General features: G+C 33.1%; 2 protein-coding genes across 2 annotated transcripts; both read right to left on the reverse strand.

Annotated features, from left to right (window-relative positions):
• Positions 1–2,538: 2,538 nt before the first annotated feature.
• LOC129873659 (26S proteasome non-ATPase regulatory subunit 4 homolog) lies at positions 2,539–9,033 on the reverse strand. Its single transcript, XM_055948791.1, has 11 exons — positions 8,841–9,033; positions 8,635–8,748; positions 8,408–8,513; positions 6,741–6,855; positions 6,450–6,659; positions 6,016–6,325; positions 5,421–5,544; positions 4,108–4,211; positions 3,924–3,992; positions 2,818–2,892; positions 2,539–2,715 (listed from the first exon to the last, which is right to left on the reverse strand). The coding sequence occupies exons 1-10, from the start codon at positions 8,850–8,852 to the stop codon at positions 2,845–2,847; spliced, it is 1,212 nt and encodes a 403-aa protein (XP_055804766.1). The 5' UTR covers positions 8,853–9,033; the 3' UTR covers positions 2,539–2,715; positions 2,818–2,844.
• Positions 9,034–13,442: 4,409 nt separating this feature from the next.
• On the reverse strand, positions 13,443–20,236 carry LOC129874343 (MLO-like protein 4). Its single transcript, XM_055949604.1, has 15 exons — positions 19,497–20,236; positions 19,316–19,373; positions 18,597–18,826; positions 17,899–18,015; positions 17,751–17,811; positions 17,565–17,671; positions 16,891–16,965; positions 16,265–16,350; positions 15,482–15,531; positions 15,359–15,399; positions 15,092–15,262; positions 14,922–14,957; positions 14,288–14,355; positions 14,143–14,203; positions 13,443–14,048 (listed from the first exon to the last, which is right to left on the reverse strand). The coding sequence occupies exons 1-15, from the start codon at positions 19,614–19,616 to the stop codon at positions 13,728–13,730; spliced, it is 1,602 nt and encodes a 533-aa protein (XP_055805579.1). The 5' UTR covers positions 19,617–20,236; the 3' UTR covers positions 13,443–13,727.
• Between the last annotated feature and the right edge of the window lie 3,701 nt (positions 20,237–23,937).

A 23,937-nucleotide genomic window follows, 5' to 3' on the forward strand; every position in this document is an offset into this window, starting at 1 on the left:
CTTTAAGATTTACATTGATGCTAGAATATTGATGGGACCCTGTGAAAGTTCTTACAGTCAAAATTAACGTAGATACTCATATAGCCCCTCGATAGCGACTTATAAATAGTGATTTAGTTATTTTTAAATCAATACAAAGAGTTATCATTCATTATCTCTTCAAATTTCTTTCTAGTTTCATCAATTCCATAACAGTAGTATCAGAGTCTTCATCTCAATGGATTTGTAAGTTGATTGAAGAAGAAAACTTCTAGTCATTTTTAATCCATACCTTTTTTCAACATAATTTTAGCCTGTGTTTTTATTTCAACACGGGGCTCCAATATTATTCCCTCCGGCCTATTTTACCTGTCTATGTTCCTTTTACACGCTTCTAATTAATAAATCATAAATAAAAAATGATATTTTTATTAATTTACCATCAATATATTTTCAAAATCCCCACAAATCTTCATCAATTCCCCAACAAGAATGACATGAAAATTCTGAAAGAATAGTCAACATTAAGGAGTGACAAAAATGCATCGGATTTTCCCATAGCATGTACCAGCCGTCCTGTCACAAATCACAATAGGAGGGAGGGATATTGAATTTCACATGCAACAAATATGGATGTTTTATTAATTATTCCTGTCTGTTTTTTTTGTCTAATTCCCAAAAAATAAAAATAAAAAAGATGAAAACTGTCGAGTAATAATTGGTTATTGGTGGCGTAAATAATTAGGTACGAAAGAAAAACACTAGGGAGTAGGGACAACAGCACGTAAACTAAACTAATCAGGAATGAAAACAAGGAACTTGTCAAACAAGAATCTTTTTTAACAAAAAGTGGTTTACTTCACCCTTTGATTGATAGGAAAATATTATACTTGACATTGGTTAACCTTAGCTTGTATCCTCATAAGGTGTCGTAGTGGTAATTTAAATATAATACTATGTTTAAGATTTTATTAGTATTATTTATATTGTTTAATTCATATTACTAACAATAAAGAGACCTAATTTGGTGTGGTACAATCGTTGTTATTTCTCTTTTCCATTTTCTTGTTACTATATTCAATTGGAGTTATAATTACAGTTTAGTGTTCCTGTCATGAATAATACATTTGCCATTTCATCACTAACGATATGGAAGAAAATTCAGTCTATAGCGACATGGATTTTACTTTAGTTGTACACGATTATATACATAAGATACATGCATTATATATTTATCGGCTATTTTTAGTTTAAGCGGTTTGATGGGCGGCTATTTAGGTTAATTCTTCTAATGATGAAAAAAGAGAATAAGCTTGTTGTTTTCTTATATGATCTTGGTGAATCCTTCCTTCATGATCAGTTAACTTTTGGAATTGATTTAGTCTCAAAATTTATTTATTTTTAATATAATACCAGAGCCAGACTTTTTCCCATTATTTGTTGAGTACCCCCCACCCCCCTCCGTGTTATCTTATTCATAGATATTATATTGTCCACACTTCATATGCCTAATGGTTGGATATTATATATAATGTATCCCACATAGTCTCAGACAATTCTTTTCTGATGATAATTAAGTTTTAAGGTTGAAATAGGCACAACATTCATTTTCTTAATCGTGAAGGTATTCAAAAGTCTTTTAAGGGATTGGATTATTTCGTCCATTACCTCACGAAGTGAGTTGAATATAGTCATAATAGAGCTAGGCCAATAACGCCAAAAGGTTCAACATCAATACATATTAAGCACATAATTCAGTTTCAATGGTTCCAATTATTGTACTGCAATTATTGATGACAAGTTAAAAAGACTTGAGATGAGACATCCAAATTTGATAAAAATTCACAGAATTTAGTGGCTGTTAGTGAACATGATGTATGCTTTCTCCTTTTTTAACATTTTATGCATGTGAATAAAGTCGAAATACAAATCAACCAGCAAGCGATGAATATCTCCCATTATTCAACAATCATTTCGAGTAAAGCAATATGGTCATCGTTCTCCTATGATGTTTGTTAGTGATTCAAAAGGGTATTCAACGTCCATTGGCTCATTTATGAGAACAGGGCCCCTATTCCAACCAACTGATATTAACAGTTTGTGCAAAGACCAAGTCCTTTCCTTAGGTAGCTATGCTACAGTTGATGCCTTTTAATACACAAGGACGCCCTTAAATTCTAGACATAAATGATTCACCTTTATGCACACCTACAAAAATTTCAACCTCTGGTGAGGACCATATTGGACCTCTCCAACACTATTCTTAACACCCTAAAACGTACTTCCCGGTAAGACAACTCTTGGTATAAAAGATCCGAAGTATCTCAGTGAAGAAGGGAAGTACTCCGGATCCTCATTTTTAGAGATAACATAAGATGTTAACAAGAGGCTGAATAAAACGTCCGACGGCTTGAAACTTTTTACTTTTATCACTTCCCAGACATTTGGCCATGCATAATTTTTCACAAAAGGAGAGGATGTGTTGTTAAAGGTAAACACCATCTTGTTTGCTAGGATCTGTCCATCACGTGATACTTTGAGAGAGAAATACAAATCATCTGGAAGCCACAAAGCAATCTAACTGAAGAGTTTCATAATCTTATAACAGTATATTTTAAAGGTTCAATTAGTCCCTCAAGAGTACAAGAGAGTGTCCTTTCCCACAGACATTACAAGACCCATTCCAATGAGCAATTTCAGCAGCAGCATACTTGATTACCATGTCAACTTCTTTTCCTACAAAGAATAACAGTAATGTTCATATTAGCAGAGCATAGTAGAAGCATATATAACAAGATGCAGCTTTCCTAAAAAATAAAGAGTCTAGAGGTAATATACCAGAGCTGCAAATAGTTGTACGCATCTTTACTTCTTGTCCTCTTTCTGTTCCTTATCATTGTCCTCATCCTTCTTCTGCCAGGACAAATTAGTTCATTGTCAAATTAAGAACAGAAAAAAAAACACAGAAAACATGCTATTTTGGTAAAACGATAATGCATAGCATCCCTGGCTTTCCTCCATCCACAAAGAAATATTATATAACCAATAATGAAAAGACAACAGGAAACTACATGAAGGAATGAAAGCAGAATCATCAAGAATAACATGATTGCACTCAGTGTATCTCTTGTCTGAAGCGCACCAATTCTGAAGTGCATGGCTTCATCCATTAGGGGTCGTTTGGTACGATGCATTAGAAAAAATAATGCATGCATTAACTTTGTGTACTACAAATACTTTACTTGGTACACTTTTTCAACCTAACTCTATTTGGTATTACGCTGTGTCTAACTAATACACGGGAAACCATGGTATTAGTAGAAATGCAAGTGGTTTTGAAGAATGCATTAGCATGGTTAAAGACACAATTGCTCCTCAAAACCTTTTCCACATTTTTACCACCATATTTGTGGAGGGTACTATTGTAAACAAATACTTTTTTTTTAGAAATTATGCAATGCATGTCATTTTTAATAATACACAAAACCAAACACTACATAAGAAATAATGCAAACATAAATTACTAATACATCATATTCAGCACTATTCTTAAAATCCTACCAAACGACCCCTAAGTGATATAGCTTGCTTCGCAATGATTTATCGGTTTAAGCGACAGAGAGGAAGGTTTTTAATAACACAGCTTTAGCGCCTTAGTGTATACAGAGAAGCACTGCCTAAGCAAGGTGAAACGATAAGCCTACGTAGTACCTGGCTCCAGGGATTAAGTTTACCTCAAGCGAGTCACTGACAATACTACTATCGCACAACATAGAAAAAAATCGTATGAACATGGCCAAGGGTTTAATGAACAAAATGCCAATCAAATGTACAAATACAGATGCATTAACCAGAAATAACGATTATTAAACAGGAAACTAAACCCGAATTTACTGAACATGCTATTTGATAAAATCTTGTAATCGATAAACTAATTAACTCACCTCAGACTGGCCTTGCATGGAAGCAAGCAAATCTTTAACGGAAGGATCGTTTGGATCAACACCTGGAAGCTGTCAATCAAATGCAAAATTAAGTGAATGTCGCAGAAGATATATAGTGCGATCCTTAGGAAAAACACATACTTCCTCCAGTGATATAATAGAGTTTTGCCTACAGAAGACTTACTGAGGCAAGGATTGATGACACGAATGATTGATCTGCCAACAGCTTGCTCATATCTGTCTGATTTGACTGATCATTTGAACTGTCTTGCACAGACAATTGAAGAGCTGCAAGCACCAGAAGGTTCGAGACAAATCAGAAGTGTACAAGTGCAAGTGTTGACCTTTTCAAAGAATTGAGAAATTTGATAGGGTAAGTCAATGCCATCTAAAGCCTAGTAATAGAGCCTAATATAATCCCTTTTGGCATTTAAAGGAGCATTTTAGGATGGAAAAAGACAAATAAAGCATGAATATAGGCATTATAAACCTTAACTACTATGCAAGCCCTCTTATTCGTTCATATTTTCATATAGTGACAACAAGAAATGGAGATCAGATGGGTGGTCTTTCTTTTCTTTTGGTCCATAGGCGTGCGTGGGGCTCCCATCTCTTTCTTCAAACTTCAAAATATAATACTCCTATTGTGGCACACTTCCCTTTTAAATTTGTCCTAAAAGAAACACACTTTTCTATATTTAGAAACAATTTAACTTTAAGCTTCTCATTTATGCTTAATGAGATGAATTGTAGCCACACAAATGCCCATGACTTGTTTCAGGCCAGAAGTTTTCAAAGTCTTCCATTCATGGTCCATAGGTGTGGGGCTCCCTCTCTTTCTTCAAACTTCAAAATATAATACTCCTATTGTGGCACACTTCCCTTTTAAATTTGTCCTAAAAGAAAAACACTTTTCTATATTTAGAAACAATTTAACTTTAAGCTTCTCATTTATGTTTAATGAGATGAATTGTAGCCACACAAATGCCCATGACTTGTTTCAGGCCAGAAGTTTTCAAAGCCTTCCATTCATGGTCCATAGGTGTGGGGCTCCCTCTCTTTCTTCAAACTTCAAAATATAATACTCCTCTTGTGGCACACTTCCCTTTTAAATTTGTCCAAAAAGAAAAACTCTTTTCTATATTTAGAAACAAGTTAACTTTAAACTTCTCATTTATGCTTAATGAGATGAATTATAGCCACAAATGCCCATGACTTGTTTCAGGCCAGAAGTTTTTTAAGTCTTCCGTTCATTCTTAAACTACAAGCTCATCCATCACCCACGCCACATAAATTGAGACGAGGGAATAGTTGTTTTCAATCAGGAGATCCATAGAAATACATAGAATAATCCAGAATTAGTGAGAAATGCAAGAAAACAAGGAATAAATATTGTGAATGAACTAAGCTAGGAGTTAAAACTATGTATATATATGAGATTGTGACAGGATACCAGCAAAGCAACCATCATTTAAGCCTGCAGATATCGTAACGTACCAAGTGCCAAGTCTTGATCTTCAGAAGCTGCTTCTGACATGTCAGTGTCTCGTGTAGCAACATTGGAGGACGAGTCATCCATCGACATTGCAAGAGCTTGCTGTAACAAGGCATTCTCATCTTCCTGTAAGAGATCCAATTATAATTAAGGTGTTGTTTCATCTTGGCTTCCAAAAGGCCAGCATCACATACCCTTCAAGCTAACACCCAGTTTTATTAAAGAACACTTCAGTGTAAACAAACTACAGGAAGCGATCTCCTCTTGCATAAGCGTGAACAAGGTAAAGTGCAACGCCAGAATAAATCTTACAAAGGTCTTTAAGAAGGCTCAAGAAAATAGAGGATTCATGTGATTCCAGAAAACCAATGTGTAACTAACTATACATGGTTTGACTAACCAGTAGAGTCTTGGATACCCCAACTCCCCTTTCTCCCCCCGAAAAAGGAGGAAAATGCCAATAAACCAAAACAATCAGAGACTTAGACAGTTGATAGGAAATAACATATTTACTTACATCCGAAAGAACAAAAAAGTTATATTTTCCAACTATTACTCAGAGAAATCAGATATGAAGAAGAAGGATAAGATACGAACCATTAGATCAGCTGCTTTGCTTTCAGGTTCAGAAGTTCCTGCATTGACATTTTCAGCCATAGCAACATCCTGGGAAGTAGACTGATTTTCTCCTTTCTCTTGGTTACCAGCTTCTTCTGCAGCCTTCTTTGCAGCTGCTTCTTGCCTCGCCCTTTCTTCCTCCATTGAAACTCGGAGTGCGAGAGCAAGTTCTGGATCCAAATTAGGATCTACACCAAAATCATATCCAGACACTCCACCAGCAGCAGCCGCTGCAGCAGCAGCAGCAAATCCACTGCCACCCTCACCATCACCAGTAAAAATAGGAGTACTGCCAATAACAGATGAGGGATACAACTTATTACGGAATTGCTTTTCACAAGTACATGCAGAAAAATCTTATATATTTATGATACAAGATGGTTAGATAAGAAGATTTTCATATCAGGGGTCACCTTATAAGCACATCAGAGAGAGCATTAGGACCAGGAGGAATATGAATGATGTGACTACTCTCGTTGTTATTAACCGCAGCAACTAGTGCCTCTAGCTTCTCAGATTTCCCTTCATCATCTTCACCAAAATTAACCACATCAAGAGCTACACTATTCTTCTTCAATTTTCTCCCAATCATCTCCAAGACCTTCTTGTCATATTTAACAGGGCTGAAACCAGTGAGATGTCAATAGAATGATCAAAAGTTGAAAGCAGCAAAGACAAGACAGAGAAAAGCATCGGGACATCACCTGCCAGCAAAAACTATGATCCTTTGTTGCTGCTTCTTGTTTTGTCGGTGCTTCAAAGCTAACTGGGCTACCTGGATTCCAGCAGCCAAATTCATCTCACCGCCTATCTCCAATCCTGAATGAGGGAAGACAAGACCCACTCAGAAAAAGCTAATTAGAAGACAAGACTTTATCAAACACCCTAAGACACTAAGAGATACTACAATCATGTAGTATAGAACTGAAGCACCAAATGGATTTTGGAACCATCTTTGTGATGACATAAATATATTCATTGATGGCAGGCACCAAGAAGATGCAAAGAGTACAAAAGTGATTCTAGCTCCATAATATGGGGATTAAGATAAGACTGGAAGCTCCCACAATATAAAAAGGTCAATGTTATTTAGAAGGGACAGTAACCTAGCTTTTCAAGGAGTAGTTTGGAGTAGAGATACCATCAAAATATAGTACAATTTCATTCCGGAACCACACACCAAAAGTACTGATTGGACAATTCTCCAGATTTTCTTCATCTACAGTAAATGTAGAAGGGACAGTAACCTAGCTTTTCAAGGAGTAGTTTGGAGTAGAGATACCATCAAAATATAGTACAATTTCGTTCCGGAACCACACACCAAAAGTACTGATTGGACAATTCTCCAGATTTTCTTCATCTACAGTAAATGTAGGACAGTGAATACTATAAGAGAAGACGAGGCCCCCAGCATCCTTAGTTGCAATTACAAAGCGCCCTCCAAGGCATAAGTCATATTTTTTCCTCAGGTTCTATGCATCTTAAATTTCTTTGAAATTACAAAGTAGCTTCAATTCTACACCTAAATAATCCAGAATTTAAGTTTATGCATAAGAGCACCTTTCAACTTTTTGAAAGTTATTTGTATTCCTTGGAATGCTGGTCACCTCCAAAATTTTACACTTAATAGAAACTAATTAAAGTAATCCTATGAAGTCAACTAACTAAACTTCCTCTATACATTGTTCCTTTTACTTTGTTATCTATACTATTTTGATGCCAATAATTTTTTCTTCTTCAATATTTTCATCATAGTTTTTTGCTATTGACCTGTTTTGAAAATATTTTTCTTGAGCTGTGGGTCTTATCGGAAAGGGCCTCTCTACCTCTCCCAAGGTAGGGATAAGGTTTGCGTACACCCCACCCTCCTTAGACCCCACTTATGAGATCACATTGGGTATGTTATTGTTGGACCTATCATCCTTATTTACAATATTGTCTTTCTGAAAAGGCATAGAACAAGTTATTAGGCACAATAAGGAGATGAATACTAACAAAACCAGTGTAACAAGCCATGGAGTAAGGGCAAGAAGTAGTTAATCATGCAATCACAGTTATTCTAGCAACTCTAATGATAGATTATCATAATCCATTAATCCGAGTAGTCACACCTCTTCTAAATATGATGTGTAACACCCAAAACAAAGTCCGTGGAAACAATTAACAACAGCAAAAAAACTGAGCCCTTTAAGACCCACTTTTAAAAACTTATCTCCACGTCTGCTCTCCTCCAGTTAACATAATAAACCTAGCGCCCAAATATATTCCATGCCAAGGTAACAAAATCTCAGAGAGCTAGATAAGTCGTAATAACTGCCCTCTACAATGCAAGAAATCAGAAAACATAAAAAAAGCACAGAACGGAGCTTACCGTGCATACAAGCTAAGATTTTTCCAAGATCGCTAGTCGGAGTGACCAACACTCGAACCCCTTTACCAGCCATGGTCAGAAGTCCAACTGTATTCTCGGGATTAGACTGGATCAAAAAAAAAAACAGTAAAACATAGGACAATTGGTTTTTACTAAAATTGAGAGACCATCCAGATATATCACAAACCCTAGAAAAAGTATAACTTTTAAAAAATAAAATCGAATACCTGGGTTTTGGCACCACAGATGAGATTAACAGCGTCTGCTAGAGCTTGGAACCTATTGGGCGAGTAATCACCGTTTCGCATCCACTCCGAATTGTCGATGCAGATCATTGTCGCCTGATAGAAAAAAGTTAACAAAAATTAGCCCTAGTTTACTATAACATTGTAAAGATAGAACTGAAATTGGAATCGATAAACAATAAGCTAACCTCGAGCACCATGGTTAACGATTGAAGAAAAAGCTAATGATTATAAGATTAAACTGAGAAATCGTTTCGCTTCTCTCTCTGAAATTTGGAAGGAATTTGGGTTTACTTGCGGAGGGAGTTGCTGCTTAAAGGACGAAAAGTCCCAATCACAACGGAAGCGGTACAATGTGGGTCGGATTGATTAATTTCCTAGGGGACACTGTAGGTATCTAAGGCCCAATTAAAAGAGCGGCCTTATTTTATACGGGTTTCCGACTTTGCCCGTAGAGTAGTGCTGTTCAAAATCGACCGCTATCGATAATTCAATCGCAAAATTGGCTTATTGGCTTATTGGTATTGGGTTATTGAATTAGCGGGTGGGGAATGGATTTAAATTTTATAATTAACGGCTTATCGGTGTGGGGGACGGATTACTCAATTTTGTTATTAGGTAAACCATTAATCCGTTAAGAATTTATTATATTTTAATATATTTTTATCCCTAAACATATAAAATATGTATGATATTGATAATTATAATTTGTAAACCTAAAGATAAGCCTCAACAGGCTGAGCCCATTTAGTTAAACGGGCCTAACCCATTTAGAGTACAAGCCCAGCAACAGCAAGTCATCAACTATATTACATTATTACTATACCCTAATATCTAAATCCCTAATTTTACTTACCTAAACCGAAATAAGAGAAGCACTGAAGCAGCCCTACTACTTGACGCCTCTGTCTCATCTCTCATTTTCTCTTGCGACTTGCGAGGCCAAGAGGTGGCGTCGCTTATCTTCTCCTCCACTAGACCTAGCTGGTTAATTTTTTTTGGTTAAAAATTTTTCCTTTGGGTTGATTCTGAAGCGCGAGCTTAGTTTGTTAGCTTGTATAGCTGGTGCATTTGTTTAAATATTGTCAAATTAGGATGAATTGTCCAGCTAACATGATTGTGTTTGACGTATTTATGTCATTTACACACAGTATTACCTCTGATTTTTTGATTTATTCTTGTGAAGCTTCAAATAATACTTTTAGCTATTTACACGAAGGTGATTGAGGTATTTATACAGTTTAAACAAGTTATTTCCTCTGTTTTTTCCCCTTCAATTTTTCATCATTGATATCAGTTCTATTTTATCTTCCAATCAAATGCTCCTCTTAGCTGATCAGAGGCCTTGACGTGTTTATTTCAAGTGCAATTATTTTCTTTAATCTTCAAAGCTCAGTGATATGCTTTTCTGTCATGTCAAGATTTTCCATTGTATTGAAGCTACATGTTACCAAGATACTCTTCTTGACTGCCATGGTGGCTATAGCTATATATGAATATATTGTGAAGTTTAAGTGGCGGTTTGTTATTAATCTGTTCACATATCTGTTTAACTTACTTCTTACATTGTGCATACCTGTTGAGAAGGAGAATTGAGGTAAATGGCAGAAATTTTACATGTTGTTACCACCGATACGTAAAGTATTTGTCTCAGACAATGTAAAGACTTTGGCTCGAACAATGCGTCATCTTCGGGTCAAACGGTGTAAAGCCTATCGCTCGATAACCGTCCGATAATTGCTAATTCGATACCGAACCATCCGATATCTTATAGATTGGCTAGCGAATTAGTATTTTTAAAAGCCGATAACCGTTAAGTCAAACCATTAAGCATAATAATCTGTCAAATCTGTCCGATAAGCAGCCCTACTGTAGAGGTGGAGCAATCAATTTTTGAGTTAATTTATGCTTATTGAAACTAAAAGTCGACTAATTTGATTTATTAAACAAATAAATCAAATCAAATAAAATCAAACGAAGGAGTTTTGCAATTTCTGGTTTTTTAATGCTTTTTAGACTGCTATCTTTTATTTAAGACTACTATATAGAGAGAGACTACTATATATATATTTATATAGACACGCAAAAGTAGGAAGGGTACTATCAGAATCAAGGAAAATCATCGTTCAAGAAAAAAAAATTAAAAAAGAAAAGAGAGACAAAATGCAATAACTAATCAAATAGACGATGGAAAATAAATCTTCAAAATAGATAAGACATCCTAAATATAAAACCACTTATTCAAGAAAACATGAAGACCTGAAAAGAAGATGAGGAGTCATGACAAGCGAATTAAATGATGTTATTCAGAATGAAATTATGAATCAGAGATGAGCTTTGATTTAGTAGTCTTGCACAATATAGACACATGGACATGTAAGTAAGTGAGAAAGAAGAAAAAAATATAAGGATGAAAGATGACACATAGACACAAAGCAAGTGAGAAAATAGTTAAAGATAAAAAGGTGAAAGACACCTCATGACAAGAGAAGACAATGTGAATAATTATACCGAGAGACTCTTCAATACACTTCATAGTTTAACTTGAATTCGAATTCGAGGTATATATATACTAGTTATTGATATGCGCGGGCCTAATAAGATTAACTCTATATCTATAATTTATTTAAGTCGTAAGTATAATTTAGACTTTGTTTATAAAATACAATATAATACTTCATTAATAACAACAAAATAATTAATTATGCTCCAATTTTCTCCATTTAAGGCCATAATTTAAATCATATTTTAATTATGAAATTGGAGTTGTGTTTGGTTATACTTTTTATAATATATGAAATAATATTTATTTTTGAATGCACTACAATTTTAATATGAGTTAAAAAATAAGCTATAAGTTGAAACACAACCACAAATTAAATTTAGAGTTTTCATGATCAATCACTGAGTTTCAGATAAAGTAGAATTTATTTTGAAAAAATATGAATCGTAACTTTTATAATCAAATCGAAAACCTAGAAGTGAATGAAAATGAGTGACAGCACAAATGTTTTTAAAAATCTTTTTCAACAAAAAGAACATGCAGTTGCTACAATAAGTTTTCTTTGTCCTTTGGTTCTTTGAGTAATACAAATCTTACATTGAAAAATAGTAGAAAGTCATCAAATACTCTATTCGTTCACTATATTAAAAATATGTCAAATATTATTTTTTTTCTTTTCATGTTTTGCCCTTAATATTAATTATTTATTTTCTAAATGTATAATAAAGTGTTATAGTTGAAGCGTGAAATGAAAAATGCAAGCAGGCTCCTATCTAATAAAGGTGAATAAGCAAACAAGCACGTCAACAGACTGCTTACTTATTCATAATAATAATAATTGTTTTGTCATATAATTATTGTTAATCTAAAAATAGATATGTGGAAGTATTCTAAATAATATAGAGATATGTGTAAAAAATACATTTAAATTATCCGTCTTTTTTGAGTTTCATACCTAAATTATTGTAAATGTAATTTCATACCTAAATTATCACTTATTAGTTTGAGAAACACACTTCTCCCTTTTATTCTACTCTTGGTGTGTGTACTACACTATCTCTTTCCATGTAAAAATAAATTGTGACATTACACTCCACATGAACAAAAATAAAAATTAAATAAATTATTAGAATTAGTTAAAATTAAATATTAAAGATTTACTATCCCCTCCCCTCCACCAAAAAAATTATAAAATAATTTTTCTTCTCCCACTCCACCACTTTCTCTCACTATAACCCCCCGGTCCCCTCCAATTTTTTTAGTTTTATTTTTATTTTTTAAATTTCTTTTATAATTTTTTTCTAACCCGCCCCATCTAACCCTCTGCTCCCAAATTTTTTTTCTCATTTTGTGTTAGATATACATATGATTTTAGGAAAGTATTTTTTTATTTGTCACAAGACTTTTATTGCTATTAAATTCGGTGCGCAAGTAGAAAAAAATATTTTCCTAAAAATACATGTACATATCTAACACAAAATGAGAAAACCGTGAAAGAAAAAAAAAAATTAAGAGCGGAAGGTTAGATGGAGTGGGTATAATTTATTTATTTTTAAAATAAAAAATAACATTTTTAAAAAAAGGATTTGGGGGGGGGGGGTGAAGTATGATTTTTTTAAAAATATTTTGTAAAAAAAATTAAAAGGACGGGGATTGTGGGTGAGAAAAATATTTTAAATTTTATTTTTTAAAAATTATTTCTTTTGGGGGGTAAGTGATAGTTTAGGTATGAAATTCACACTGAAATAGTTCAGGTATGAAATTCAAAAAAATAGGATAGTTTGAATATGTTTTTGACACTTATTTGAATAATATACAAATAATTTACATTTTTTGTATAGTTTTCAGATTTTTAAAAAAGTTAAACATTTTCTTCTAAAATTATCGCGTTTGACATTTGACAATCGTAAATTGTAATGACTCGTGGTAATGAAGGTTTGTGAAATGACACATTAATTGAAGTGGGGAAATTAGGTATGTCTCTAATTAGAGCGAGATTTATTTTTAAAAAATTTCGAGGTGAATAGGAGTCTTAAGTTATTTAGTGTTACCAACCTTAAAAGGTCATTAATCTTATTGCAACACATGTTTATTATAGATAGACATCTTTATTATAGTGCTCTCTAGGTTCAACACTTTATATTTATCACTTATTTAAGATCACATGATTCAAAAATCTTCTTTACCTTTTTAACACATATCCTAGCCAAATTAAGACATTTAAATTAAAACGAGAGTAGTAAAATAAGTTGCTTAACTGATTCCCACCATTTAACAAAGAAGGGAGTTTCCATGAGATGATTCTTTTGGCATACTGAAGTTTTACATTCACTGGATAAAACTTGTCAAAACAAGTCTGTCTGTTTGTTTGTCTTTTTCTTTTCTTATAATTTATAATTGTTCATAAAAAGATCTTCTTAAATAGATAACCAGAACTGGATGGACAACAAAATTAGATGCATCTATAGCTGCGAAAATTTGGACAAAATCAAGATGAACAAGATTACTAGGTATAAGGTTGTGGTTCCTGTAGTATAAGGCGTGAAACTGTATCTTCTGATCATTGTTTTGATCAAACCTCTCTTTGATTTCTAGGAGAAAGTGGAATATGTAACTCATCACATTCTGAGATTTCATTCGTGTAACTTTGTTCAAGAGGGACTTCTTGTTCCGACACAATGGTACTCTCATCAAATACCTCTGTGCTGATAGTAGCAATGGTATGAATTTGATCTGCCTCATCCTCCTCCGCGGGGTCTAATGATGTGGTTGCTAATAATGTGTCTGGAGAAACAACAGAACCTTCTAGTCTGGTTTTCACTTTGTGTCGCCATCCATGTAGTGAAGTCCTAACGCTCTCTGAAACAATGGTCTTCTTGTATCTCGAACCCATCTGATTAAACATCGATCACTGATTTAAAATAAAATGTGTAGAAGGATTATCAAGTATAAAAGAAAGAGATTACTTAGTGTTCTTTTTAGGTGACCTGGGCAACAATAACATAGAGGGGAAATGTGACAAAGCTACACCAGAATTGAGAAATAACCCTGCATCAACAAGTTACAAGGGTCATGCCAAAATGAGTGTATTCAGCAACAAGTTAACAAGGAAGTTAGACACAAGATAGGTACCCAAATGACAAGCGGATAACGAGAAATGTCTGATTGTCTGTGAAACATGAAGATCCCTTAATTTCCCACTGCATCAGAAAAGGAAATTAATTGTAAGCCCCATGTACATATGGAAAAAAAATTGTATTCATGCAGTGACTGGAATTTCCGCATTGCCTCTTCTAAGGATTAGGTAAAAAACATAAAACAGACACAAACTACATATGAAAGCATTGTCTGTTTTGCTCTTTGTGTTGCCTGGCCCTATGCAGTTTGTTCTAAGTGTTGAAAAGTCCTATAAATGTTCTTTAAAAGTTGTACAAGTTCTGTTTCCAACCAAAACTAATAGCTTCTCCAGTTGAAAATTTTGGTCAAATTATATTGTAGAGGCTCACAACAAGGCAAAATAATCAAGAGTGTCAAACAAGAAAAACACAAGGCAGAAGATCTATGTCCCTCGCTCTGATCACACAAGGGCGCGGAGTAAATGGAGAGTACGTGAATAGTTAATGTCTGAAAATTGCATCTATAGGCTACAAAAGGGAAATATTTGGTGAAGAATTAGAACTTCTAGCAGAAAAGGAAGAATTTAATTCATTATAATTTACAGGCAAAGCAAAACCTCTATCAGAACACTAAGTTCTCACGTTCTTACCAGTGACCATATGTATGTTGCCATCTCAAATGCATTCTGTATATGATTGACCGAGAAGAACAATCAGTAAAGCATATCCGAGGATGCAATATCATTGAGCTAAAATTAATTGTAATAGTCTTCTTGTTACTATTTGGATATGAGGATAAAAGTTATGTAATTGGTCATACCTGGAATGATACAAATTGTATTATCCGCAGCAGAAACCTAGGCGTCCCAAACCAGAACAGCTCATCTCTGAGGTTAAACCGATGAAATCCTTCCAATGGACTACTGTCCATGATTTCAACTGCCAGCTTGACCACCACGCGATGAAGCTTGGTACCAACCAAAAGGATTAACTTCCAATAACAATTTTTGACAAAGTCAGAAATATGAGAATGAATTATTCTTCTGAAGCAAAATGAAAAAAGAAACAGAAAATAACAAGAACTTACGATAGCTGGAAAGGAGGAGATCCAAAAGTAGATATTTGTGCCTGGACAATGATCATCAAAACTATAGTGAAAAAAACATGCTGAGGCAGATGTTACAGTGAATATCTAGTGGATAAAAATTACCATGAAAGCTTAAAAATACACAAAGTATGACGAAAATCCATAGTGGAACACTGCAACAAGAAAAAGAAAAGGAGTCTTAGATGGCTGGATCCATAGTGGAATTGTGCAATAAAGAAAAAAAAATGTACATCTTAGATGTTTTTCCATAACCATAGTATCTTACAGTTTGTGAAATATTGCATTTGGTCCAACGACAAGGGACATATATGTCAGACTTTGTCTTACAGTACAATATAAATGGACATAAACACATCATATATGCCTAGCGAGTTATATGAATTCTCATAAATTCTTTAATAAGTACTTACGATAGTTCACGCTGAGCAGCTATTTTAATGCCATGAGATTGAAAAGATAAGTAATTCTAGTTGAAGGGAAAGATAGGGAGGCCAAGTGATAGATTTAAAGCAAAATGTTCTTGTTGGTGAAGATAAAACAGAGAACTAGGAAGAGACAGTATTTATATTCCCTCCCTTAAGAAAACATGACAGCTAACGCGAGTCAAGCAGTCAATCTTAATATCTTTACTGGTTTACCCAAACATGATCACCATAGCTATTAAGTGGAAATACGGAACGATAATAATAAAAGAAGACCATAAATTATGTAACCTCAGTACTAGAAATTCCATATATCTGTATGATTGCAAATATTTTATATGGAGTTATTATTGCTTAGCCATCATGTAGTATGATTCATAATGTGGAAGACCTATTACCGAATATTACGTTGTGACACAACAGTTATATTCAAAAGGTAAACTTCAAATGGATGTGATTGTACCTAATGCCAACAATATCACGAAATTCTTCCTCCATGCTTCGAAGCATGTACTTATGGAAATCATAAGATAATGGCAGCTGATGAGTCTGCAAGAACACAAGAACACTATTAAGACATGGAATTGCTTTTCTGTCGAAGGGATACATAGAGGTGTAAGCCGTGAAATCATGGGCTCCATCCAACGACCACAACAAATACATTTGGCAGTATAGACCATCACTGGGAAGTCAATGTAATTCTAGAAAGTGAGCCCTTTATTTCATGGATTAGTAAATGCTTCTATCAAAAAGTCTGACCCACTCAGCAACACATTGACAAGAACTTAATCAGTGAAACTACATAGAAGTACCTAAATAGGGCCTGCTTGGTATTTATTATGTACTGATTCAAATCATTTACACAAGTGAATGTTGTATTAAGTGGTTATTAGCTTAAAGAGTAATTTTCAAAAATAACCAAAATTCGAATATGATTAATGAACTGATTTATACAGTTAAAATTAGGTGAAAATAACAAATGGGGTAGCATGAAGTCCACCATAGAAAATCAGTCAGTCTTCACTTCCAGTTTTAATGATGATAGAGTGAAATATTTGCATTTGTGGAGCATAACAATACATGACTTACAGTAATAAAACCCAAGCGCAAAGCCATGTAGTCAGCTTCATTTATAGAACTCCAGAACTGGCGGCTGAAACAAAGCTAAAAAGGGAATATTGAATTAAATATCTTGAATTGCTGCTCATTGTAGCACATGTTAAGACTCAAGAGGTTGGGAAGATTAAAGCATGACGGTGAAATTTTCATTAGTCGTACATAATGAGAAGAGAAAATTATTAAATTTGATTGATGCCAATACAAGCAGGACATAGGAATATGCTTTCATGCACTGGTTTACAATATAAGACCTAAACATAATTCTTCAGTATCGTTAAGATTTGTGACTTGGACCTGAGTGAACAATGACTGTTTGCATGGTCACAGAATTAGCCAAATGACATTGCAGATTAGTATCACACCAAATCATAGTTTTAGCTGCAAAAGCCACCTGAATTTGTTATTCTCTATTACTTTATAGTTTTTGATCTTCTTATTGCGTACATGTTAACACTGTCCCATGCCACGCTTTTCCAGAACCAATGTACACAGATGTGCAATCTTTCAAATAAACATCTTGTATTTACCACTGTTGAGCCACCTCCATCATTGGGCTACGATAATTCCCCTTAAATTGAGATAGCAGAAGCATTGCACATAACAAGGATTGACAACCAGAAACACAAGACTTTTTGTGAAAATACCAGCCAAACAAGAGCTCTGTGCTGGCTCCATGGGTGAGTGGTCTGGTGAAAAGTAAAAGTTGATAGACGCCCCATTCTCGTGTTGTTTGGGACAGCTTCTTCAGAACCTAAGGTTAAGCTTTCAAGTTAGTGTCCTAGAAACGACAAATAAAGTATGAATAGTAGTATAGCTGGAAATTTTAGCACCTTCCAGTGTTTGAAGAGCCATTGACTTGGCATAGTTTTCCCATGTTCTCCAGCTATATATCTGCATGGTTAATTCATGTTCCTTGATGGATTTGGGAAGAAAGTTTTGAAATGTAATAAGAAGTTAATCATGAAGCTGATAGCCAACCTTGATCATTGCCAGGGCAATGGCAAAAAAGCTATAAGATACGTGGCTAACACCGAGGACAATCAAAAACCGATGGAGCTGCTCCAGGCTTTCCTTTGAAGCAAATGATTGGAGACCCTGGTAAAACCAACATGAGTGTTCTCTGTTCATGTGAATCCAGTATTAGCACTGGCCACTTTACTAAAGTCAATAACTAAAACAATTTGAAACTTGCAAAGGGAATTAAATGAAGCTGGGAAAATGTGATAGAACTTCCATATTCCTTCATAAAAACAAGCTTCACTTGTTGTCTGAGCTAGGGATTCCTAAGGAGTCTTTGTTTAAAATGAGTCTTATTTTCAAGTTCAAGGCACCTTAAACTTCCAAAAAAATATTGTGCTTCTTAACGTGACCAATCTTCTAACCGATGAGTGTTAGATGTAGTAATATCATGGAACTTCAGAGATGAAACCATTTGAATATTAGTTATGAGCCATTTAGGACTTACATAAAGTAGTAACTCTCTAATGGAACAATCTCATGTGACAAATTTTAGCTTACAACAGTAAACTAGAGATTCCACAGTTGCAAGTTATTTTCAGTAGATGATAGCTCATGAAGGATCAACCAAAATTTATTTACAGACATAATTAGGACCAAAAAATATTAAAAGTAAATGTCAATTTAGATTTTGAGTAGAACATTCATTACTGGGCTACCTCAGGACAAAAATCTTTATGTCCACTGCTTAACAGCAGCCTTGAAGTTGAGAAATTCGAGTATGAAGAACCTGATAAAACAAATCCTGTAATTGCTGACTCCGTCTTGTTTCTTGGCGGAGAACATGGATAAAAGTGGCTGTTCACGGCTGACGATTTGACACAAATCTTTGCAACATAAATGATCCAATGACCCATCAACAGTGATAGCAGTCCAAAAACCATAAGCTCTGCTTGCAGCCAAAAAAGGAGGAAGAGGAAGAGATAAAAGGAAAACAAATGAGTTCATCAAGCAATCTTAAATTGGCCTTGGATGGATAGAATTGTGGTGGGATGGATAGTATCCGTCCACTTTAACTCGAAAATGCTAGTAGCGTTTAGAAGAATCAAAACCATTGGTTTAGGATTTATTACACTTCAGTTCTGAAACCAGGGGCAGAGCTAGAGCTTCGCCTACAGTTTGGCAAAACCTGGTAGCTTTAGTTCAAAATTCTGTATTTGTGTTTAAATTTTTAATCAGAAGTCCACTAAGCTGCCTTTTCTAGAACCGGGAACTCATAAACTCAAAATCCTAACTCCGCACTGTTTGGAACATATATTTAACTCTATTTTTACTTATTTCCATATAGAATATTCAAGTAAAAAATAACTGCAGAAACCTTCTATATATGCACTGATCAGGAAAGGCTCAATATACAGATGATTAATAGGTGGCTTACCTTCCTTGATTTTCTCTAGTGCAGCATAAAGAGGTTCCCTCTTTGTCCTATGCAACCACTATCAGAACAAAATACAGAAAGCAGAGAATTCATTATTATGAAATTAAAAAAAAAATCATAAAATTCAACAAATCGAACAGAAAATTTTCAACTGCCAAGAAAGATGGTCTTTTTTTCTTACCTTTCCGAACTTCTTCAAACTGCCATGGATCAAGAAACCAATGCTCACCAAAACAGTGACGACTGTAGCCACAGCCCATGTGGGTGTTTCAGCAAACGACTCTCCTTCCAAATTCCCCATCTTGACAGATAAGTATGAAACAACCTTAAATAGACTGCATAAACCCTATTCACATCATCTTCTTGAAACAGAAGAAAATGTGTTGGAGAAAGATGGAAATTTTTTGAAGTGCAGAACCTGTCATTAATATTCGTCAGCTGAATTTGGTTGACAACTTCATAGACAATAGTCATGAATATTTAGTAAGGCCATGGGGTGTTACGAAACAATGAAAACATAATGGTCCCATGTGAAATGCCTGATGCAAATCTTTTGTCCATATGTTGTATAACCAATTGACAAACTGACCATCCTTGTTCTAAATGCCCGCCCACCGATGTTGTAGTAGTAGTTGCAAGTTTTCCTCTTTTCTTAACAAAATGATATCAGCTAGGTTTAGCAGATAATAAAGAAATCTAGATTGTAGCTATGGAAATTTGAACTCTGGTATTCAAAGATTTTCACCCACTTTCATAGTTGGAGCCACCATATGACATTTGGGTTCACGTTAGCACTCACTAATCACTACACCCTTTTTGTCCCAATTTGTACTACACACGATTCCGCATTAATCGATATTAGCATATCAAATTTTGCATCAAATGTTATATTTAGTGTAAAATTTGGTGTGTGAATACTGTAGTACCAATTGTCCTTTATTATTTTATTATATCATATTTTTAATTAAATATTATATAATTGGTATGTTTTAATTAAAATATTTTATTAGTTTTATGTAATATTTTTATAATATTAATTTTAGATTAAAATTTTAATTTTTTTTATATATTATTTTCCCTTACTTTAATTTTTTTGAAATTAAATTTATGTTAATTCTACTATAAATTTGAATTGGATATAAATACAATTAATCTTGACAAAAATTAAATATGCAAAATTATAAATTGGTGAATATATTAACTTCATGTATTATAATGCACAACATGATAATTGAGGATGAGCGTGATCTTAACGCACCAATTCAAGATGATTCAACTCCAACGGTAGAAATGACAGTAGATGAAAATTATCGATTTCAATAATTTCTTGCTCGACATAAAAAAATTAAGGACAAAGAAGCTCATTTTGAAGTACGTAATGCATTAATAGAGCATTTATGGGAGCACCGTAGTGATCTTGAACGCTGAAATTCATGTAGAACTTAAAATAAAATTTTCAATTGTGTAATGTTTATTTAATTATATTTCGTTAATGTTTTCACTTTTATTTGTGTTATCCATTATTATGTATAATATGTAATATTTGTTAGCAATTTATATTATTTAAAAAATTATGATATAAAATAATTTTATATTAAACGACTATAATTTGAAACAATATGATAGTGAATGTTTTTTAGAAAGAATTTTGTTTTACGAAATAAGAAAATATAAATGAAATAAGAAATAATAATGTAATAATAAAGAGAAAAAAAAAGATTCTTTTAGCACCAAATTTGGTGCTACGGTTGGAGATGCCCTTAAAAGAAATAAGGAATTTTCTTATTTGACAAAGATTTTAATAACGCTACCGATATTTTGCTCATGCCAGATCCTACTTATTTAGCAAAAAGTCTAAAAACGGATGTACTTTTCTATTTAAAAATTCATTTATTTTAAAGTGAAGCTTTGGAATATATCAAAGTTTCATATATTTCTTAAATTATGTGCCCAGTCAAATTATAATAACAACATATTCAGTGTAGTTTTACAAAATGAATCTGACCTAGTCAACCTTCATCAACTAATTTTATTCAAACCCCATATATAAATTGATTTATAAATTGTATGCATATTATTAATTTAAGATGTTGTAGGAATCAAAAACTTCAAATTTTAAATGTGTTTTTGCCAACTTTATTAGTGTTGTCGCCAAGATTGACCTAGTCTTATATTAGACCTTAAAATAAAATGTTCTTTTTTGTAATTAACTGACTAAAGAGTTGTCGTATTGTTGGCGAGGTTGGTTTCTATGTCCAAGGATGGAGTAACACAATGCATCATACAACATATACACAACCAACCTTTAACTGCATCAGCCTTCTCAAGGTGTCACAGGTCAACCTTTGTGCTAAATATTTCTTCGAAAAGAATGATACTAAAACTGAATACACGGCTAACGCAGCATCAAGTTTCTTATTTCAACCTCAAAGTTTCGTAATGGCCATAATTTCATACTCCCTTCATCCCATATAAGTTATCCACCTTATAATAAATAGTTACTCCAAATTACTCCATCCATTTCATATTAAGTGAATTTGTGAGACAATGTACACATATTAAGAAAACATTTAAGGACATAATTTGAATCATACTTTCCACTATTGTCCTTCGTAAAATCATAAATATAACTTTGCAAGTAGTGTGATTTATCTCATAGAAAATATAAAACTTCAATAAATGAAAGCGCAAATATGAAAAAAATTTCAAACATCTATCTTGAACTTTGAACAATTCAATTATTTTGAACAATGAAAAATTCCTCAAAAATTCACTTAATATGGAATAGACAGAGTACTTGTTAATTTACCAAATCAAAACAATTTTTTTTTTTTTTCATTTTACCCTTACCATTAATATTTTTTGAAAGCTTAACCAAGTTTATAAGTTTCAAAAAGTTTCTTTTCCAAAGGAGTAGATCAAGGGTAAATTAATAAAACTATCCATCTTATTTATAATTTCTTAAAAGCGTGTAAAGAAGAAAATAAACAACTAATATATGACAAAATAAATGAGTAAGTAATTGAATAAAAAAAAAATATTATCTGGTATTGTTCTTGTTCTTGGTGTTAAACATGAATTGGCTATTTGAAATTTTACCTTATCAATTTGTCCCCTCAAATAACTCTAATATCTAAATCAACTTGCATGTATTTCGATTAATTTTACGAAATTATTATTACCTCCCAAATCCCACCAACACAATATTGGCTTCGGCAAATCCTGAACAGATCAAAGAAATCAATTACTAGCATTTTTTGTTCCACAGGAATCTATCCTTGTCATTTTTAGGAAGTGTGACATACTATCCGAAGATCCCACATGCGTGTGGGTCTTGCTGGTTCTGACGCTATATGTTTATTTTAGTTGTGGCAGTTAAATATGGACAAAAATATTATTCTGTCGATCCATTTAAGTGATATAATTATCTAAGTCCAAATAAGTTATATTTCACATAATTAATAAAATATATTTTAAAAAATCCAAATTTCTCCATGTTTAGGTATATAGATTTTTATGTAATCAATAGGTATTATTTAATCAAAAGTAGGTTAAAAAAAGTAGGAATGAAAATAAATTTATTAAGATGTATATCTAAGTTAAAAGCACCACTAGACGCATACTCCATATAAATAAAAATGAATAAAGTTAGCTCACTTATGTGCCAGCGAAATTTAACTACATTAAAATAGTTGCAAATGTACACAAATTAATCATGGCACTATTTCACTAACAATAATTTAAGCCTACATTCAAGAGGGCCCATTTGGCAGTTGAAAATTTATAAAAGGGCCAATTTCAAATATATATAATACATTAAATGTATTTTACTTAAATTTTATAGTGAAAAAATTTAATTATAATTTATTTCTACTATTAAATGTATTTTGTGTTTGGTTTGTATCAACTAGCGATGTATCATAAAAATGACTTATGTATAAAATCATGATGTATCAGCATCATTCTTATGTATCAGAAGAAGGATTTTTGAATTTTTTTACAAATGTTAGGGAATAATTGAAAATATAGGAATATAAAGTGTGTAATTTGGTAATTTTTCCATTAATTAATTTATATACAACAAATATAATTATATTTTATTTACATAAAAAATAATCAAATATCATAGGAAATATACAGTGATTATATAATATAGCCTGTCAAAGGTCATAAAAAGTCATAGAAAGTATAGACTGACTATATAATATAGATTTACTTATACATGAGTTATATACCGAATATACATTATGTTATATTCTATACATAAAATATATACTAAGTATACATGAATATATACCAAATATACATAAAAATACACAAAATATTTATTTTGTTGATAATTAAAATGATCAAATTACCAGTGTAATTATCTCTTTAGTAGTTGGAGTTATGTCCACGTTTTAAAAACTGTTTTGGGAGAGAAGTAAAAAGAAAATTCAGCTTCTAAAAGCAATTTTGTACTACTACTGAAAACTTAAAGTATCAACAGTATTTTTTTTCTTAAATATTTGATCTAACATCTTACTCTAAATCTATAATTCTCTTTGCCAGCTGCCAGTAATATGAAAATATCCAACGATCTCCTAGCTAGCCGTCCTATTTTTAATTATTCAGCAGTAACC

The sequence above is a fragment of the Solanum dulcamara genome, chromosome 11 (genome assembly GCF_947179165.1).
Source record: "Solanum dulcamara chromosome 11, daSolDulc1.2, whole genome shotgun sequence".
Classification (NCBI taxonomy): Eukaryota; Viridiplantae; Streptophyta; class Magnoliopsida; order Solanales; family Solanaceae; genus Solanum; species Solanum dulcamara.